Source organism: Rutidosis leptorrhynchoides, unplaced genomic scaffold, assembly GCF_046630445.1.
Source record: "Rutidosis leptorrhynchoides isolate AG116_Rl617_1_P2 unplaced genomic scaffold, CSIRO_AGI_Rlap_v1 contig513, whole genome shotgun sequence".
NCBI classification, from domain to species: domain Eukaryota; kingdom Viridiplantae; phylum Streptophyta; class Magnoliopsida; order Asterales; family Asteraceae; genus Rutidosis; species Rutidosis leptorrhynchoides.
In genome coordinates, this window is record NW_027266740.1 from 41,132 (window position 1) to 57,825 (window position 16,694).

The window sequence follows — 16,694 nt, forward strand, 5'->3', positions numbered from 1 at the left end:
AATATTCGAGATTTCGATGTTATTATAGGGATGGATTGGTTATCTACCTATCGTGCTATTGTTGACTGTTTTTCAAAGAAAGTGATATTTAGACTTTCGAATCAACCCGAATTCTCTTTTTCGGGAAGTTGTCAAAACACTTCTCCAAGGTTGATCTCGGCTTTGCAAGCAAGGAAACTTTTGAAAAAAGGTTGCTATGGTTATTTGGCTTGTGTAAAAGACACAAGTAAGGTCATAGTAAAGTTGGAAGATGTTCCTGTTGTTAGAGAGTTTCCAAGTGTATTTCCTGAGGATTTACCAGGCTTGCCTTTTGATAGAGAAATTGAGTTTGGTATTGAATTGATGCCCGGTACAGCACCAATCTCTAAGGCACCATATCGGATGGCACCCACTGAATTGAAAGAATTGAAAACGCAGCTACAAGAGCTTTTGGATAAGGGTTTCAATCAGGCCTAGTGTTTACCTTGGGGAGCTCCTGTTCTATTTGTGAAAAAGAAGGATGGTAGTATGCGGCTTTGCATAGATTATCGAGAGCTTAACAAGGTAACGGTCAAAAACAAATATCCTTTGCCCCGGATTGAGGATTTATTTGATCAACTTCAGGGAGCTCAGGTATTTTCCAAGATCGACCTTCGTTCTGGGTATCATCAATTGAAGATAAAGATAGATGATGTGCCTAAAACTGCTTTCAGAACAAGGTATGGCCATTATGAATTTCTCGTCATGCCTTTTGGATTAACAAATGCACCTGCTGCCTTCATGGACTTGATGAACAGGGTGTTCAGGGAATATCTAGACAAATTTATTGTGGTGTTCATTGATGACATCCTAGTATATTCGAAGAGTTTAGAGGAACACGAACAACACTTGAGGTTTGTTTTGCAAACTTTGCATGAAAAGAAGTTGTATGCCAAAATTTAGTAAGTGTGACTTCTGGCTAGATCATATAGAATTCTTGGGTCATGTGATCTCGAAAGATGGCATATTAGTGGACCCAAAGAAGGTTGAAGCAGTTGTTAAGTGGAATCGTCCAACAAATGTTACAGAAGTGAGAAGTTTTCTTGGGCTAGCCGGTTACTATAGGCGATTTGTAGAGGGTTCTCAAAGATTGCTGGTCCACTTACCCGTCTAACTCAGAAGAAAGTTAAATTTGAATGGTCAGACCAATGTGAACGCAGTTTTCAAGAGTTGAAGAGACGGCTGGTGTCGGCTCCTATTCTAACGCTACCTTCTGGAAGTGGCGGCTTCGTAATGCGATGCATCCAAAGAAGGTTTGGGTTGTGTTCTTATGCAAGATAGCAAAGTTGTTGCCTACGCTTCTAGACAATTGAAATTACATGAGAAAAATTACCCCACTCATGATTTGGAGTTAGCGGCGGTTGTGTTTGCCTTGAAGATATGGCGGCACTATTTGTATGGTGAAAAATGTGAAGTCTTTACCGATCACAAGAGTCTGAAGTATATCTTTACTCAGAAAGAACTAAACATGAGGCAAAGAAGATGGCTAGAACTTTTGAAGGATTATGACTTGTCCATTAATTACCATCCGGGTAAAGCTAATGTAGTAGCAGATGCTTTGAGTCGTAAATCATTTGGAAATATGGCAGCTTTGCTCACTTCTCAAGAACCTATTCTTGAAGATATGAGAAAGTTAGACTTGGAGGTGTTGGTGCAGCAGTTTGGTGCTCAATTAGCTAATCTTCAAGTACAACCTATGTTGATTGACAGAATTAAGGCTAAACAGAATGAAGATCCACAATTACAAAAAATTAGAGAAAGTGTGGAAGCTGGAAGACAAGTGGATTTTAGTTTACATGTAGATGGATCCTTGAGGTTTCATGGTCGACTATGTGTTCCTGAGGACTCAAAGCTAAAAAGGGAGATCCTGCAAGAAGCTCACAGTACTAGATTTTCAATTCATCCGGGAAGCACTAAAATGTATAGGGACTTGAGAGACAACTTTTGGTGGATCAACATGAAAAAGGATATTGTAAAATTTGTCGATCGATGTTTAGTTTGCCAGCAAGTGAAAATTGAGCATCAGAAACCAGGTGGACAGTTGCAACCTCTAGAGATACCTAAATGGAAGTGGGAGCATATTGCCATGGACTTTGTAGTCGGTCTACCAAGGACGCCAAGTGGTAAGAATGCTATATGGGTGATTGTTGATCGATTGACTAAGTCTGCTCACTTTTTGTCATATCGATTTGGCCTTTCAATGGAAGATATGGCAAAGCGATATGTTAATGAGATAGTGAAGCTTCATGGAGTTCCAGTAAGCATTGTTTCTGATAGGGATCCTAGGTTTGTGTCTAATTTTTGGAAGAGTTTACAAGGAGCATTGGGCACTAAACTCAACTTGAGTACAGCTTTCCATCCACAAACAGATGGACAGTCAGAAAGAACGATCCAGACATTAGAGGATATGTTGAGATCATGCATCATTGACTTCAGCGGTTCTTGGGATGAACATCTACATTTGGCAGAATTTTCTTATAACAACAGTTATCACTCCAGCATTAAGATGGCACCCTTTGAAGCTTTATATGGCCGAAAATGCAGAAGTCCTATTTGTTGGGACGACGTTGGTGAGAAAAGACTAACTGGCCCTGAGTTCATTCAACAGTCAGAAGAGAAAGTTAGGTTGGTTCGGGAACGTCTCAAAACGGCTCAAAGTCGTCAGAAAAGTTATGCGGATTTGAAAAGACGCAAGTTAGAATTTAAGGTGGGGGATCACGTATTCTTAAAAGTTTCTCCTACGAAGGGTGTAATGAGATTTGACACACGTGGGAAGTTAAGTCCAAGGTACGTGGGACCATTCTTGATTTTAGAGAAAATTGGTGAAGTCGCTTATAAATTGGCTTTGCCACCGGCACTATCAGGTGTCCATAATGTGTTCCATGTCTCTTTGTTGCGGAAATATGTGCCAAATCCTGAACATGTGCTAGACTTTACACCATTGAGATTACGGGAGAACTTGACATATGAGGAGCATCCTATTCGCATTGTCGATAGGAAGGATCAGGTATTGCGGCAACGAACCATTCCTTATGTAAAAATACAATGGCAAAACCATACTGAGAGGGAGGCTACTTGGGAACTCGAGGAGGAGGCAAGACACAAATACCCTCACTTGTTTCATGATTGAAGTACATGTAAATTTCGAGGACGAAATTTTTTTGAGGTGGGTAGAATGTAACATTAGGCTAGTGGGGCCCAAAAGAAGTTTTAAATTGCCCAAAAGAAGAAACGGAAAAAGAAGTTTTAAATTGCCCAAAAGAATAAACGGAAAAAGAAGTTTTAAATTGCCCAAAAGAAGAAACTGAAAAAGAAACCGAAAAGTCATTAAAGCAAAAAGTAGAGGGGAGAGGGTTCGGTTAAACAGAAACTGAGAGTTTCCTCGACCAAAAAGATAAGAAAAAGAAGGAGAAGAAAAAGAAGAGAAAAGGGAAGAAAGGAAATAAGTTTTGGCACATGCACGCCTCGGATGCCTTACCAAGCCAACTCGACTCCATAACTCGGTAAGAGATCAAGCCCCTTATTTGTCCGATTGAAGTAATTTTTGGATTTAGGACTTAAATTCGAAATTTTTGGAAAACTGAGCGGCGAAGTCTAATTTTTGGAGTCGTTGAGCCGCGTATTTTTGCAAGAATGGTAATTTAGGGTGTTGTGGAGCCGTGGGATTTTACGGATTGTGATTTGAGCTTATGGTTTGTCCAAAACAGAATTTCAAAGTTTCCCGCGCGCAGTGAACAGTACGCGTCCAGCAGCTTTGGGGCCGTATTTTGTCATTTTTCGGCTTGAGTTTGGGATGGCCAAGTCGGGATTCTTGTGATATGTTTCAAGGGCTCTCTATTGAATATAAGTACGTTCGGATCGGGGTTCGGAATAAAAAGTTAAGGCTTGATCAAGTTTGCGTTTAAACTTCATGTTGCAAATGGCTTGAACAATCGCTTTGGTTATGCGATTTGTTAGCGCGCATAAGTCCTTTTGTTAGAGTTAAGGTGTAACTTAGTCATTTTGTAGTCGAGATAGAATTTTATTAGATTTTAACATTATTCTTCGGTTATTTGATAGGGCTTTGAGTTCGACGATACAAGTATCGTTTGTCGTTTGGTCGTAGACGATAAGGTGAGTGGTACTGTATCTTCTTTGGTTTTATAAAATCATGTCTTGAAGTATATATATGTATATATATTGAATTGAGAAGGGCATTTTTATTGCATAAAAGCTAGATCGAGCAATTGCTACCCTTTGGTTGATTGTGAATCTTTGAAAAGCACATTATACAAGGTTTGTGGAGAAACATATATAAAATTGCTTTGCGACTGATTTATGAAAAAAGTTTATGATGATTTGAGAAACAAATATGAAAATGGATGATGGGCTATGTTGCAAAATGTTATTTGTTTGGTTTGAGATATTGATTTTTGGATTGGATTTCTGATATTGGAGAATGGTTATTTATGCTCAATATGACTGTGAATCCAGTGATGGATTTTTGGGGTATGCATACCAGGTTTAGGATATCCTTCTGGGCCTAGCCACCGGCTTTGTAGGTGGAGACCTTGCCAAGGGGGGAATCTTGGTCGCCTTGTCACAGGGCGTTGTGTCGTGACCATGGTTAGTTATTGAGCAAAAGATTGATCAATGGATAGACCATTGATATGTGTTTTTTATGGAGATTATTCAATGGATTCGACCATTGATACTTGAATTTTGATGGCGATTCAAATGAGTTTTTCCATATTACTATAAATCTTCATGATAAGAAATAACTCTTATAAGATTCAATACTTATTTTATATATTGAGTTGGCTTATGAAGTTTGGTATTGTTTTGTATATATGCATAGTGGTTGTTCGATCTGCTTAGAAGATATGTACTACTCACTGAGCTGTGGTTGCTCATCCCATTCCTCCTTTAATCTTTTCAGGTTCCTCAGCTAGTGGCGAATAGAGCGAGTGCGCCATCGTGGGAAACTTTTGGGGAGTTCTATTTTGCTTTTTGGTATGGTTTAAGGAAGTGGTGCAAATGATCCTTACTAGTGGAATCGTCTAAGTTTTAAAGTATATCTTTTCTCTTTTTGATAAATTATAGAAACTCTGATGTTGCAACCAATTTGAAGGTTTATCTGATATTTATATATATAAGTTAATATCAGTTTGTTGGTTGTGTTTGAGGCTGCGTCCTTTGTAAAGAAGGACGGCCGTGTCATCCCCATTCTTTGGAGTTTTTGGGGTGTGACAGGGTCAACGCTGAAACTTGAAGAGAGAGAGAGAGTGTGTGTCTGCAACTCCAAGAGAGTCTGCAACTCCAAGCAAGTGATGAAGAAGTTCCCTCCATAATATTTTTTTAAAAAAAGAAGATTGTTATTAAACATGGGGACTCAATTGTATAATAATAGATGATTAAAGCTATTGATATCAACTATTCTGATTTTTTTTTCCTAATCGTATGAATATTTTCGTATATTAACAAAATAAAGTCGAGAGTAGTCACTAAACTTAGCGTGAAAGAAATCTGTTGACGTTGGCTACAAATGGAAGCATCGCAAAAATTCATGCTTTGGAGCAAGTTAAATCACAGCTTTTCTGGGTCTTGGTTGATTTAATCATAATTCCATATTTGCGATAATTTTACTTATATCCTCTCGTGCTTCGAAGCTCTTTTAGTCAAATATTTCATGAACATTTTCCATCTTAGGGGTAACTTTATTGGATGTGCATTATCGGGACCTCATGCAAGAGCATGATTATTTGGAAATAATCAGGTTTACAAATTTAGACACTTCACGTTATAATGAAAAAAAAAAAAAAAAAAAGAGTAAGCTTATAACAATTCATGACAATGCACAGCCATTATTTCAACCTTTTTATTTATGATTTTAATCATTATTTTCGTCAACTTTGAGAAAATAAATTTAAGGTGGGCTAGTAGCCGTTGGTGTCAATCAGATGAGTCCAGAACTTAGCTCAACAGTGAACAGACTTAATTTAGCAAGAAAAAGAAAAGCCGAGAACCACTCATCAGAATCAGGAGAGGATCTGCAATTCCTAATTTAGGAAAAGGCAAAAGGCTAAAAATCACACCAAGAAAGAGGTGGCCATGATTATGGTGACCAGTATGAATTCATTGGTTTATCAGCACCAACCTTGGAACTTCTATTGGTATCTTTCCAGGTTAGCGTTCCTGCATGATGATCGTATGCTCTGCTCCGCTATTCAAGACCTCCGGCCAAAGGCAATGCGGCTGCTTCTATATGCAGGTCAAGATGCAAGAATGGCTGAACAATGGAGGTAAGAGAACATAACAAAATGTGAAACATGCGTGCACTTTCGACAAGAAAGAGAAAAAGCAAGATAGCAGGCACATCATGATCGCTAGGCAGAAGTTAATTATGGGTTGTGAAAAGTGAGATGAGCACAAGCAAAATTGGGACTGCTAAAATGTAAAAATCTTCAAAGTTTAGTTGAATTTTTACTATAACATGAATGCAGATATAACAAATTCTGAAAATTCACAGCCTAGATTATCCGGAGCTAATATATCAAGCATGGGCTAACTAAAACATGTGTCCCGACCAAAATAAAATTATCATTCGCAACTCGATGAACTAGAGCTTATTTACATTGCAGTAGTTATTTGTCAAATATACACAAGAAACAGATGTTACAGACTCCTGTTCAAAAAAAAAAAAAAAACAGATGTTACAGACAAAGCTCTAAGGAACAGTCAGACTAGATAGCAAATAATACGAACCTTGTATCTCTTAACTAAGACATCTTACCTAGCCTCACAACTTTCGACGCATTCTCATCGGAAATGAAGTGGAAAACTCGTGTATGCGCACGGTGCCATTGCTTTACTCATAATACTGATTGTGAAATTCAAAAGAAAATGAAAGAGGAGGTTTACGAATCCTCGTGGCTTGTTCAAAAGAATAGGCAATCTCAATCAACTTGGCTTCCGATCCCTTCAATCCCCCAAAGCAAATTCCATATGGCATTCCATTGTCATCATATCCAGCGGGAACAGTAAGCGCTGGATAGCCTCCAATTGCCAGAATTGTGGCAGCATCTGCACCTAGTGTCACCATAGCATCCAACTCGTTTTCCTTCATTAGTTTTTCAAATCCCTCTTCGGACAACTTTTTCACCATACGTTCTGTCTTGACAACTTCCTCATCAAGTATGTTTGTCATCTGTGCTGCAATTAATCCATCCTGCCCATACTCTTCCATCTTCTCCTGCAGTATTTGAGGCTTGAGTTAGTGAGTATTAATCAGAAGGTCAATGAAACAGAAGGAAATCCATCAATCTTTTTTTCTGGCCGAGACTGGTGAGCTAGATCTTGTTACGTAGTGGAAGAGAGTTCAGAGAGAATCTAAGACCTCCATTACTGTTGCTACGATCCAATACTTACCAAATCAGGATTGTTGGAGTTGAAGGCAATAACTTCTGCTAGTGACTTCACCAGGGAGTCGCTCAATCCTCCTAAGTATTCATTTAGAGTATGCTTGAACTCAGCTAGCAGTAGAGCCATTTCACCACTCTCAGATGGATTCAGGATGATGTCAACGTTTTCAATCTCCAAATTATCCACTATAGTTGCACCATTGTTCCTTCAATTTACCAAAAGAAACAACATGATCAAAATAATATAAATAACAGTTTTGATTATAATTACTTCAATATCAACTATTCTAAGTAAAGACACTGGTGCAGTGGTCCCTGATTCAGAACACATAGTGGTCCGCATCGCTAATTCACTTTATTCTCACCTCAAAGTTAGAAGATGTTGATCAAAAGTCGAAGCAGCAGTGGCTCCCTTAAAAGAGTCTGAAAAGGGTTTTCTTACTATGCCCAATCTTTTTCCCTTAAGACCATCTTCCCTAAGAAACTGCTTGTAACCACCCATTGGTATGAATTTGGCTGCTTCCCCTGTAGCTTCATCCCTTGGATCAAATCCAACTACTGCATCAAGTACATGGATTGCATCCGACACAGTTCTGCTTATGGGCCTGACTTAACATTGAATAAATAGACATTATAGAACTTAAGCAACCAAACTATAGGATCATGGATGAGTGACAAGTAAAATACAGGCAGGCCATTGGTACCACTGTCCCAGACTGCAAAACATTATTACCCAATTGAGTCTTGGCGTGGTGAAAGTGGAATAACGCCTGCCCGACTAGTAACTCCAACCGTGGGCTTGAAACCAACAACCGAATTATGATCAGCTGGGCAGATGATGGAACCATCAGTCTCAGTCCCTAATGACACAGCAACCATGTTTGCAGCCACTGCTATTGCTGAGCCACTGCTGGAGCCACATGGGTTGCCCGACTTCACATAAGGATTCTGAATATATGCAAAAGTAAGAGTGAGAAGAATTAGTGGATAAAAACTCTTACTCTGGACATAGGGGTCAAAGAACAGTATGAAGGACCTACTGAGAAGCAGACCTTCAACATACTCATCATATCATTTTTCATGAGAAGCACGCAACATAGAGAAGCAAGGTTAAATAAAAAAAAATATATATCTCTTTTCCACGCTGACACGGTCAAAATCACAGGGGCAGCATGTAGTGTCGTGCAGTGGGGGCAAGTTACTCACCGGACTTCCAAAGTCTATAATATAATTGAGTATTTTGCAGGGGAGAATTGTATGGACAAGTACACTTCAGAGATTGACCCCACTGTCAGCCATATAAATGACACTATAATATATCTGCAAAGCTGTCAAGAAAGAAAAAAGAATTTGGAAACTTCAAACTGAAAGAAAGGAAGAAGTTTAAACATTGAACAACATACAAAACTTGTGTGAAAGATCCAAACTAGAAATTCAAATCGTATGGTATAAACACCACGATGAATTAGTTAATGAATGATCCTGTTACTTTTAAGAGGATGCACAAGTGGTTAACCAAGCATTTATATAATTTTCCAGATAGGGAAATGTCATGGATTATCAGTTTTGTAATATATGAAGGACAAACAAGAATGAAGAGAAAAATAATATGCATGAATTTCAAAACTCCAGATCAAGAACTTACAATAAGAGGTAAATGTTGTGTTTTTCACACAACTTGTGACAAATAACGTGAAACTATTACCCAAAAGAACAGAAAAAAGCAATTCGACATCACCAAATCAAATGACAGATCATCATGCTTAGGATTTTCTACATATATCTACAGGAACAATAGAAAAAACACTAACAAGATCATTATAACCATATGCGCATATCTCCTGTGTTCTCCAATGAACCCACTGAGAAAATGTCCAGGACCTGTCCCTGAGATGACTATACTCTTTAGAAGGACTTAATGAGAAGCAGGTCTTCACCTGAAAAGCCCACACGACCTTATTCATCAAATCATTTCCCATGAGAAGTACAAAGTAGAAAGGGCAATTATTCCCAGTTCTTGCCGGGGAACACATCCTGAAACCGAACATCCATGACAAACTAAGTGACTACCTGAACAAGTATGCGTACTTTCATATACACACGCTCACCCGGATGCCGCAGCTACGAGCGCATTTATCCTCCAAATGTCTAACATCTATGTGGCCTGTCCTAATCACAGCTCGCAGTGTCAACATTAGTTATTCACTGGTCCCTGCATCTTCCATCGAGGGAGGATTCAATCATGAAATCAAATCTTTCAGACGCATACTCGGACTGCCCGATTCATCACAAGCACGTTAAATTCGAAACAATCACGACATCGTCAAAACTTAAAACGCGTGGTTGCGAAATGAGAAGCAATATACACTTACCAAGCCCTGTCCACCTCGAGCGCACCAGCCATCGGGAATCTCCGAGGACCGGAGCCAGTACCACTCGCTCATACTCGCCTTGCCCAGAATCACAGCCCCGGCGCTCCGCAACCTCTCCACCACGAAGGCGTCCCTCGCGACGCGAGCCCCCAGCAGCGCGTACGACCCGGCGGTGGTGTTCATCTTGTCGTCGGTCCCCATGCTGTCCTTGAGCAGGACGGGGATCCCGTGCAAAACCCCCAGGGTCCCGTTGCCGCCGGCGGCCGCCGCCCGCAGCCGGTCGGCCTCGTCGGCCTGATGGAGGGCGTCGGGGTTGACCTCCAGGACGCAGCGGAGGGAGGGGTTCAGGGTCTGGATTCGGTCCAGGTAGAAGTCGACGAGCTGGCGGGAGGTGAGCCTGTTCTGGGCGAAGGCGAGGTGGATGGACTCGATGGTGGCCTCGTGGAAGGTGAACTCGGAAGCGGCGACGGCGGTCGTCAGGAAGGAGAGGACAGCGAGTGAGAGTGAGAAGAGGGAAGTCATGGGTGTCGCCGCCGCCGCCGTCGTCGTTATGGAATGGAGATCGGTGTTGGAAGTTCGTGTCTGGGGTCAACGTTGAGACTTGCACAGAGAGAGAGAGAGAGAGAGAGAGAGAGAGATCGTAACAGCAAGTGGCAAGTGCAGTGCAAGAACTGGAAGAAGTTCCCTCCATAAGATTTGATTTTTTTTTTTTTTTATTTGAAAATCTGACAAAGCAAGTGAGAAGATTTTGCTTGTTGAAAGAGAGAGGGAGAGAGAGACGATGGTGGACTCAACTGAGCTGACTTCTCAAGTAACAGAAAATTTGAGCTACTAATATCGACGATGCTATTCATTTGTCTTTTTTTATCATATGAATCTTCTGTAGATTAACAAAATGGAGTCAGGGTTCTTAAGTTCATATGATATGTGAATCTGAAATCACTGAACTTAGTGCAGAAGAAAATTGCTGATGTTGGTTACCAGTGAAAGCATGACAAAATCAATTTTGTGCTCTTGGTTTATTTAATTTTTAATTAGGAAGATGTTTTCATACTTTGATAATTTTATCTTAGATTAAAGGTTCACATGATGAAAACATGACAATTTTATTTATTGTAAAACAAGAGCACAGAAACTCCTAGCCTCGAAACGAAATCAGCCCAAAAACAGAACAAGAAAGGGAAGTGTCAAGCGAGAGGGTGACATCCAAGAGTCAAGCAAGAGGGTGACTGAGGCGTGAACATCAGCCAGCGTAAGAGGAGAGAAGAATTTGACTAGGTCTTGTGCAGGATTTTGACTTGTGCAAGATTAGGGTGCGCGAGTCGCTTAGCATGAGTAACTAAGGGCTTGTCAAGGATTATGACTTTCCATGAATTTGTAAGAAATTTAAAAAAGATCGGTTTGGTCTAAGTGGACAATTCCACGCATGAAATCGGGAACTGAACTGATACCTACAGAAATTGCCCAAAATCGGAAGATTTGATCAGGCGATTTCTTTTGCTCACCCTTAGCAAAAACCCATCAATCAGCACAGAGATAAGTTAATAGCACATGTCGAGTCTCAGTGTATAAATTGAAAACAGTTAAAGAGAAGTTAACAGCACCAAAAGACATATACCACTTATTTGGTCACTGTCTTAAGTTATGTTCTATCTCATCACTGTCGTCGCAGTGTCGGAACAACTACATTGCAGCCACAAAAATTAACTATAAGGTCCATATGACATACATCCGCTGCCACCAAACGTGTAGTAACAAGCGAAACCCACCAAAAGAATTCTCCACATAACTGATGGACATCAAAAATCACAACCAACACAGAGATGCAAATAAAAAAGCTTAAGTCAACCAGATCAAAACTGCCAATCCGCTATAAAGCAAGTGCTCTTCCTCTTCCTCTCGAGCTGTCATTATGTGAAACTTCTCCGCCATTTAGTTTCCTTCGACTCCAATGTCATCTCCAATGTCATCTCCAATGTCATCATTCTCGACGCTGCAAGATAATGAATTCACGTGGGTTTATAGGCTTTTACAGACGCACCACATGATGAAAGAATCGGACACCTCTTATTGTCTGCCATGATATCCATAACTTTTGACCAACGAAACAAAAGTACTTCTATACGAATAGAGAAACACCACTTTCGAATTAAGAGATCCGCAGCTTTACAATAACCAACTAGTTGCTTTGCCTGTCTGACTTCCTGGATTATATACTCTATGCATGTTAACTTAATACTGTTACAAGGCTCCTAGTAATTTCCACTGGGAATTTTCCAGATGAGAAGGGCTGCATTATACTCAAAATCATGTATGAATGCACCAAAACTAACTAGCAAATGTGACAAAACAACGGACAAAAAGTACAAATAAACAATATCAGTTGCATCTTATACTATAGCGCCTCACACCAACACAAAGAGGCATTCAAAAAGACAAGTTAGCATTTCAAGTCAAAACATAGACCATGCATTAAGGGGAATAAACAAAAGTTAAAGAGCTAGCACGCAAAGTTATCAAACAAATTCACAAGATCCACATTAAATGGAAGAGAACGATAAGGGAATTGCAAATTTGTTCAAAGAAGCAAAAAAATAACTGCTGACGTATTTGCAAAACATTTGCGCCTTTTGTAGAGGCAGATGCTAAAGACAATAAGTCATCATGAATGAAGCTCTCATATTCTTCAGAGTTTCCCCAAGACGGCAAGAAGCTTGAAACAAATTAAGTTTAAGTCCAAGAGAAACAAAGGTAAAGAAAAAAGAAAAGGAAAAGATTTTCTGCTATAAAACTCCCAAGAAATGGCACTTCTTTTCCATCGGTGAAATTGTCACACCTGTAAAAATCATTGAACACCTTCTATCGTATGGAAGGTACATATTACACAAGCAAGCTAACAAGCTTTGCCTATTGACTAACATCAACCATCCCTTCATGTTTGGTAACCCACTGCTTCTTTCTTACCTGGCACAGCCAATGGAACCAAGCCAATGGAACCAAGCCATAATCAAAAGAACCACGCTCTCTAACTTCCTTTTGAATGGTCTAAAACTATACCATCTAGAGTTCATACGAGCACGCTTTAATAGTTACATCAGCAAGACATGTCATCACCATATTTCTACGAAAGTGTATTATCTCATTGTCTTCATATTCAAGGGTTATGACGAACACTACCTCCAAAAAGACACCATTGATAGGCCATCAAAAGGTAGGATTACCCTAATGAAATATAATGATATAGACAATTTAAATCCTATGCATCAGCTCGAACACTTTTCCGATAAGTACTTATCCACTAAATCACACAACAAAAACGTCAATGCAAGAATGTCAATTTCCTCTTTAAAACAAATAAAGGTTACTCAAACAAGAAACTGAACCAACCTTGGGGAAGGTGCCACGGTGACCTCATTGGAATCATTCTTCTTCCACCTCCCCTCGGTCTTGTCCTCTTGTAAATTGGCCCTTCCATTTCCACTCCCAAAGCTCCTCCTCCCAAAATACCCATCTCCCTTATCCCCTGTCTCCACTTCTTTAATCTTCATTGTATCCAACTTCTCATCAATCTCCTTCCAGTCCTGCCCCTTTCCCTTCAACACCTCCTCTCTCGGCCTCGCCTCTCCAAAGGGGCTTGATGCTTTCGGCTTTGACACTGCACCAGAACCTGACCCTGCCCCATCACTAACAGCCACCGTCCTGGGCTGTAAATTCAGCCTGGGCCTTGAACTCCCAAAACTACCCTCGTCTTCCTTCCTCTTGCCCCATTTATCAGCATCTGCGCCGCTGCCAAAACCACCCTCGTCTTCCTTCCTCTTGCTCCATTTATCAGCATCTGTGCCGCTGCCAAAACCACCCTCGTCTTCCTTCCTCTTGCTCCATTTATCAGCATCTGTGCCGCTGCCAAAACTACCCTCATCTTCCTTCCTTCTGCCCCATCTATCAGCATCTGCGCCCCCGCCATTAGAACCCTCAAAACCCGCTCTGCTAAACGCTCTCCTCTCTCTGCCCACTTCACCGCCGAACCGCCGTGGCTCAGAACTCTTATTCGACACCCAACTATCCGATTCATCAGCTTTCGACTGCGAACTGAAGAACGCCCCCCTCTCTCTTTTCTCAAAACCATTTCCCGCCGTCGATTTCTTCATACTAGACCAGTCATCGACCTCATCAGCCCGCGAGGTCAAGGACTCCCTGCTATCGTCCCTACCGAACCCTCCTTGCCTCCCCGAATCGTCCGAAACCCTAGACGAGCCCCACCGCGAGTTCGAGGAGTCCTCCCCGGAATTGTTCGATCCATAGCGTCCAGGGCCGTACGATTTGAAGCCCCCGCCGAGACGGCTCCGGTCCAGCTCCTCCGCGGACCGCTCGCGCGGGCCGGTGGGCAGCATCAGGAGATCCTCGCGCGTGAGGCCCTTGGACGGTTCATATTTGGGAACAGCGCGCTTTGTGTGGAACTCGGCCAGCGGGATGGCCTGGCCCTTCTTTTTCTTAGGCTTGGTGGCCGCGGCGGAGAGGGAGGGGAAGTCGGCAAGCGGCGCCGCCGCCGCCGCCGCCGCCGCGGGGCCGCCGCTGGCGGCGTCAGATTTCTGCTGCTGGAGGAGCTCGTCCTCGTGCTCCTCGGAGTCGAGGGCCCACGCGCCGGGCTTGGCGCCCCAGGGGGAGACGATTGCCGCCATGGTTTCGTGATGACTGCTGCTGCGAAGCTTTCTCTCTCTTCTGCGTGCTCGGTTTCTCTCTCTAGAAGAATAAAGGGTTTCTCTCTTCTTATGTAACAGAAGATTGCGTTCGTTGGCAGCGAAGGGCGAGGATAGGGCTTCTAAAAACGGCGGGGGGCCATGTCGTTTGACTACTGGGACTATCCGACGGTGAGGAGCGGCTCGGTCAGATTCTGTCGGCTGAGTTTGTCGGATCGGATTGTACAGACGGTCAACATTCGGCGATGATCTCGAAAGCGGAGAAGTGAGGTTGAAAACTAGATTTGAGTCTTGTTCTTGATTAGGAATGTTAATTTGGCTTTTCTTCTTTATTTTCAATTTTTTTTGTTGAAATTTTAATAATGAATTGTATTTTTCAATTACAATTATTGTCATTTGTGACTTCGCAAGAGAGGAAATAAATTTTTGGCTGTTTCAATTTGGGACGATGGAACGCAAATTAATTGAAATAATTGTTGTTGCATGCGAGACGTTATATAAATAGTAAGGAGCATGGACACACTTAAACCATTTCTATAAAAAGATTTGTCTTAACTGGATTTATTTTGAAAATTTTCAAATAAAATCCTGAAACAAAACTATTTTATTTTAAAGATAATGTTGTTTCAAATATAACCCTCAAGTAATTCGTATGATCTCAAAAGTGCATCCTCCGCTTTCCAATCGGCTAGGGCCGAAGACGTGCTTCCCACATGGCACTTTTCCAAGCCATGATCAAAGACATTTTTTTTCTTTTTTTCCCTTTTTCTCTCTATTTTCTTTTTCTTTTTATATGTTTCTTTTCTTCTTTTCTTTATTTTTATTGGCTGGTCAATGAGTTGAGGATGCATTTAGGCTAAATTGGTAACTTCATAATCTTACATGAGATGAGATTAACTTTGGAACTTTTTTGAAACAAGGGCCCCTCTTGAGAGGCCCTATTTGAAATTTCTCCCTTTTTATGCTTCCATCAATTACGGGAAATTATGGACAAATAAATTGCATGCGTGATTCCTTTAATTCCACGAATCAGTCAATGCTTATCGATTGGTCGGCGGTCTATTATTATAATTTTATTACTTTTTTTTAATTGATTGCATTCAACTCAAATTTGTGGACAGAATCTGTGCTTGTGAAAAAGCATTAGATTAGGTGCATTACGATAAAGATGCATTGATGCTTGGCACGTGATACATGCATGCAATGACTTTAAATTATATGAAAAATAAAAGTTTTATTTGGTATCTAAAGTCGAAAGATTGATGCCCACGAACATATTCATCCACAAACTACTTTTCAAGAAACCCTAGCGATGAGCTCATATCATTCTTTAAAGCAATACTGAGATTTGTATGGTTGATATAAAAACTATGTTCCTAGGTTTCTCTCTGAACTAGATAAGATATAAAAAGAAAGCAAGACATTCCGAGAGTCCAAGTTGGCCTCAAAAAGCAAATCACTTTGCCCGCCTTTGGCTGCTGGAGAATGACTGGAATAAAATGGAATGGGATAAAATAACAAGTGTGGAGGATTTATTATGTGATATGTCTCGGTTAGTTGGTGGCCGGATATAACAAAGGACATGAGCATATCCTATCAATGTGGTTGACAGACCTAGATTAGGATTCAATAGATATTAAAACATTGCGTGAACAATTCCCCGAAGAAGAGAGAAAACATAAACTACCATGTAAAGCGAGGGAGCACCACCCATGGTGCCTGCCCAAAAACCGCGTGCCTGCTGTCCAGCCACGGCGACTTCTCCGTGCATATGAAGAACTGCGACCCGTTCATCTAGGGGGCCGCCATGGACAGCACCCCTGTTTATCAACTCATTTGGGTTAATTATACTTAATAAACGGATAAAGATTGATTTAACACAACATGTGTATTAAATAGGTTATAAATAAGTTTAAAACTTACTTAGACCCAACTCACTTTTATCACTCTCTCTTCATTGTCTCTCACCCTCTTTTGATTTTGAGTTCATTCACTCTGCAGTCTCACCTTAATTTGAATATATGACTTTTCGTAAATTGAGTTAAATATAAAACTGTTTTATCAATATGGATTTGGTCGGCGTGTAACAAGCCCGGATGAACGAGCACCATTACCTGTTTCAACAAGTTCAACGACGCTTTTAGAAATGCGTGTTCCTCAGCCAATGCACAGAAGATCGGAGAAAGGAGATGGTTAAAACTTCTATA

The 16,694-nt window shown here is 40.9% G+C and overlaps 2 protein-coding genes across 2 annotated transcripts; both read right to left on the bottom strand.

Moving 5' to 3' along the window:
• Nucleotides 1-5,953: 5,953 nt before the first annotated feature.
• On the bottom strand, nucleotides 5,954-10,312 carry LOC139884173 (probable amidase At4g34880). The gene is made up of 7 exons (XM_071868239.1): nucleotides 9,791-10,312; nucleotides 8,152-8,366; nucleotides 7,784-8,023; nucleotides 7,426-7,624; nucleotides 6,879-7,249; nucleotides 6,677-6,682; nucleotides 5,954-6,056 (listed from the first exon to the last, which is right to left on the bottom strand). Exons 1-7 carry the CDS (start codon nucleotides 10,310-10,312, stop codon nucleotides 5,954-5,956), a joined length of 1,656 nt encoding a protein of 551 aa, XP_071724340.1.
• A 1,410-nt stretch (nucleotides 10,313-11,722) lies between these two features.
• Nucleotides 11,723-14,469, bottom strand: LOC139884174 (eukaryotic translation initiation factor 4B3-like). The gene is made up of 6 exons (XM_071868240.1): nucleotides 13,701-14,469; nucleotides 13,178-13,595; nucleotides 12,755-12,850; nucleotides 12,410-12,503; nucleotides 11,855-11,994; nucleotides 11,723-11,783 (listed from the first exon to the last, which is right to left on the bottom strand). The coding sequence occupies exons 1-6, from the start codon at nucleotides 14,467-14,469 to the stop codon at nucleotides 11,723-11,725; spliced, it is 1,578 nt and encodes a 525-aa protein (XP_071724341.1).
• Nucleotides 14,470-16,694: the final 2,225 nt, after the last annotated feature.

Excerpts from the sequence above, each read along its gene's own strand:
- LOC139884173 (XM_071868239.1), bottom strand. The coding sequence starts at position 10,312 with ATGACTTCCCTCTTCTCACTCTCACTCGCTGTCCTCTCCTTCCTGACG. Across the intron at positions 8,367-9,790 it reads CTCGAGGTGGACAGGGCTTG|AATCCTTATGTGAAGTCGGG; the intron begins GTAAGTGTATAT and ends GCATATATTCAG. Across the intron at positions 7,625-7,783 it reads CAACATCTTCTAACTTTGAG|GAACAATGGTGCAACTATAG; the intron begins GTGAGAATAAAG and ends GGTAAATTGAAG.
- LOC139884174 (XM_071868240.1), bottom strand. The coding sequence starts at position 14,469 with ATGGCGGCAATCGTCTCCCCCTGGGGCGCCAAGCCCGGCGCGTGGGCC. Across the intron at positions 12,851-13,177 it reads ACCGTGGCACCTTCCCCAAG|ATGGTATAGTTTTAGACCAT; the intron begins GTTGGTTCAGTT and ends TATGAACTCTAG. Across the intron at positions 11,784-11,854 it reads ATCATGGCAGACAATAAGAG|CGTCGAGAATGATGACATTG; the intron begins GTGTCCGATTCT and ends ATTATCTTGCAG.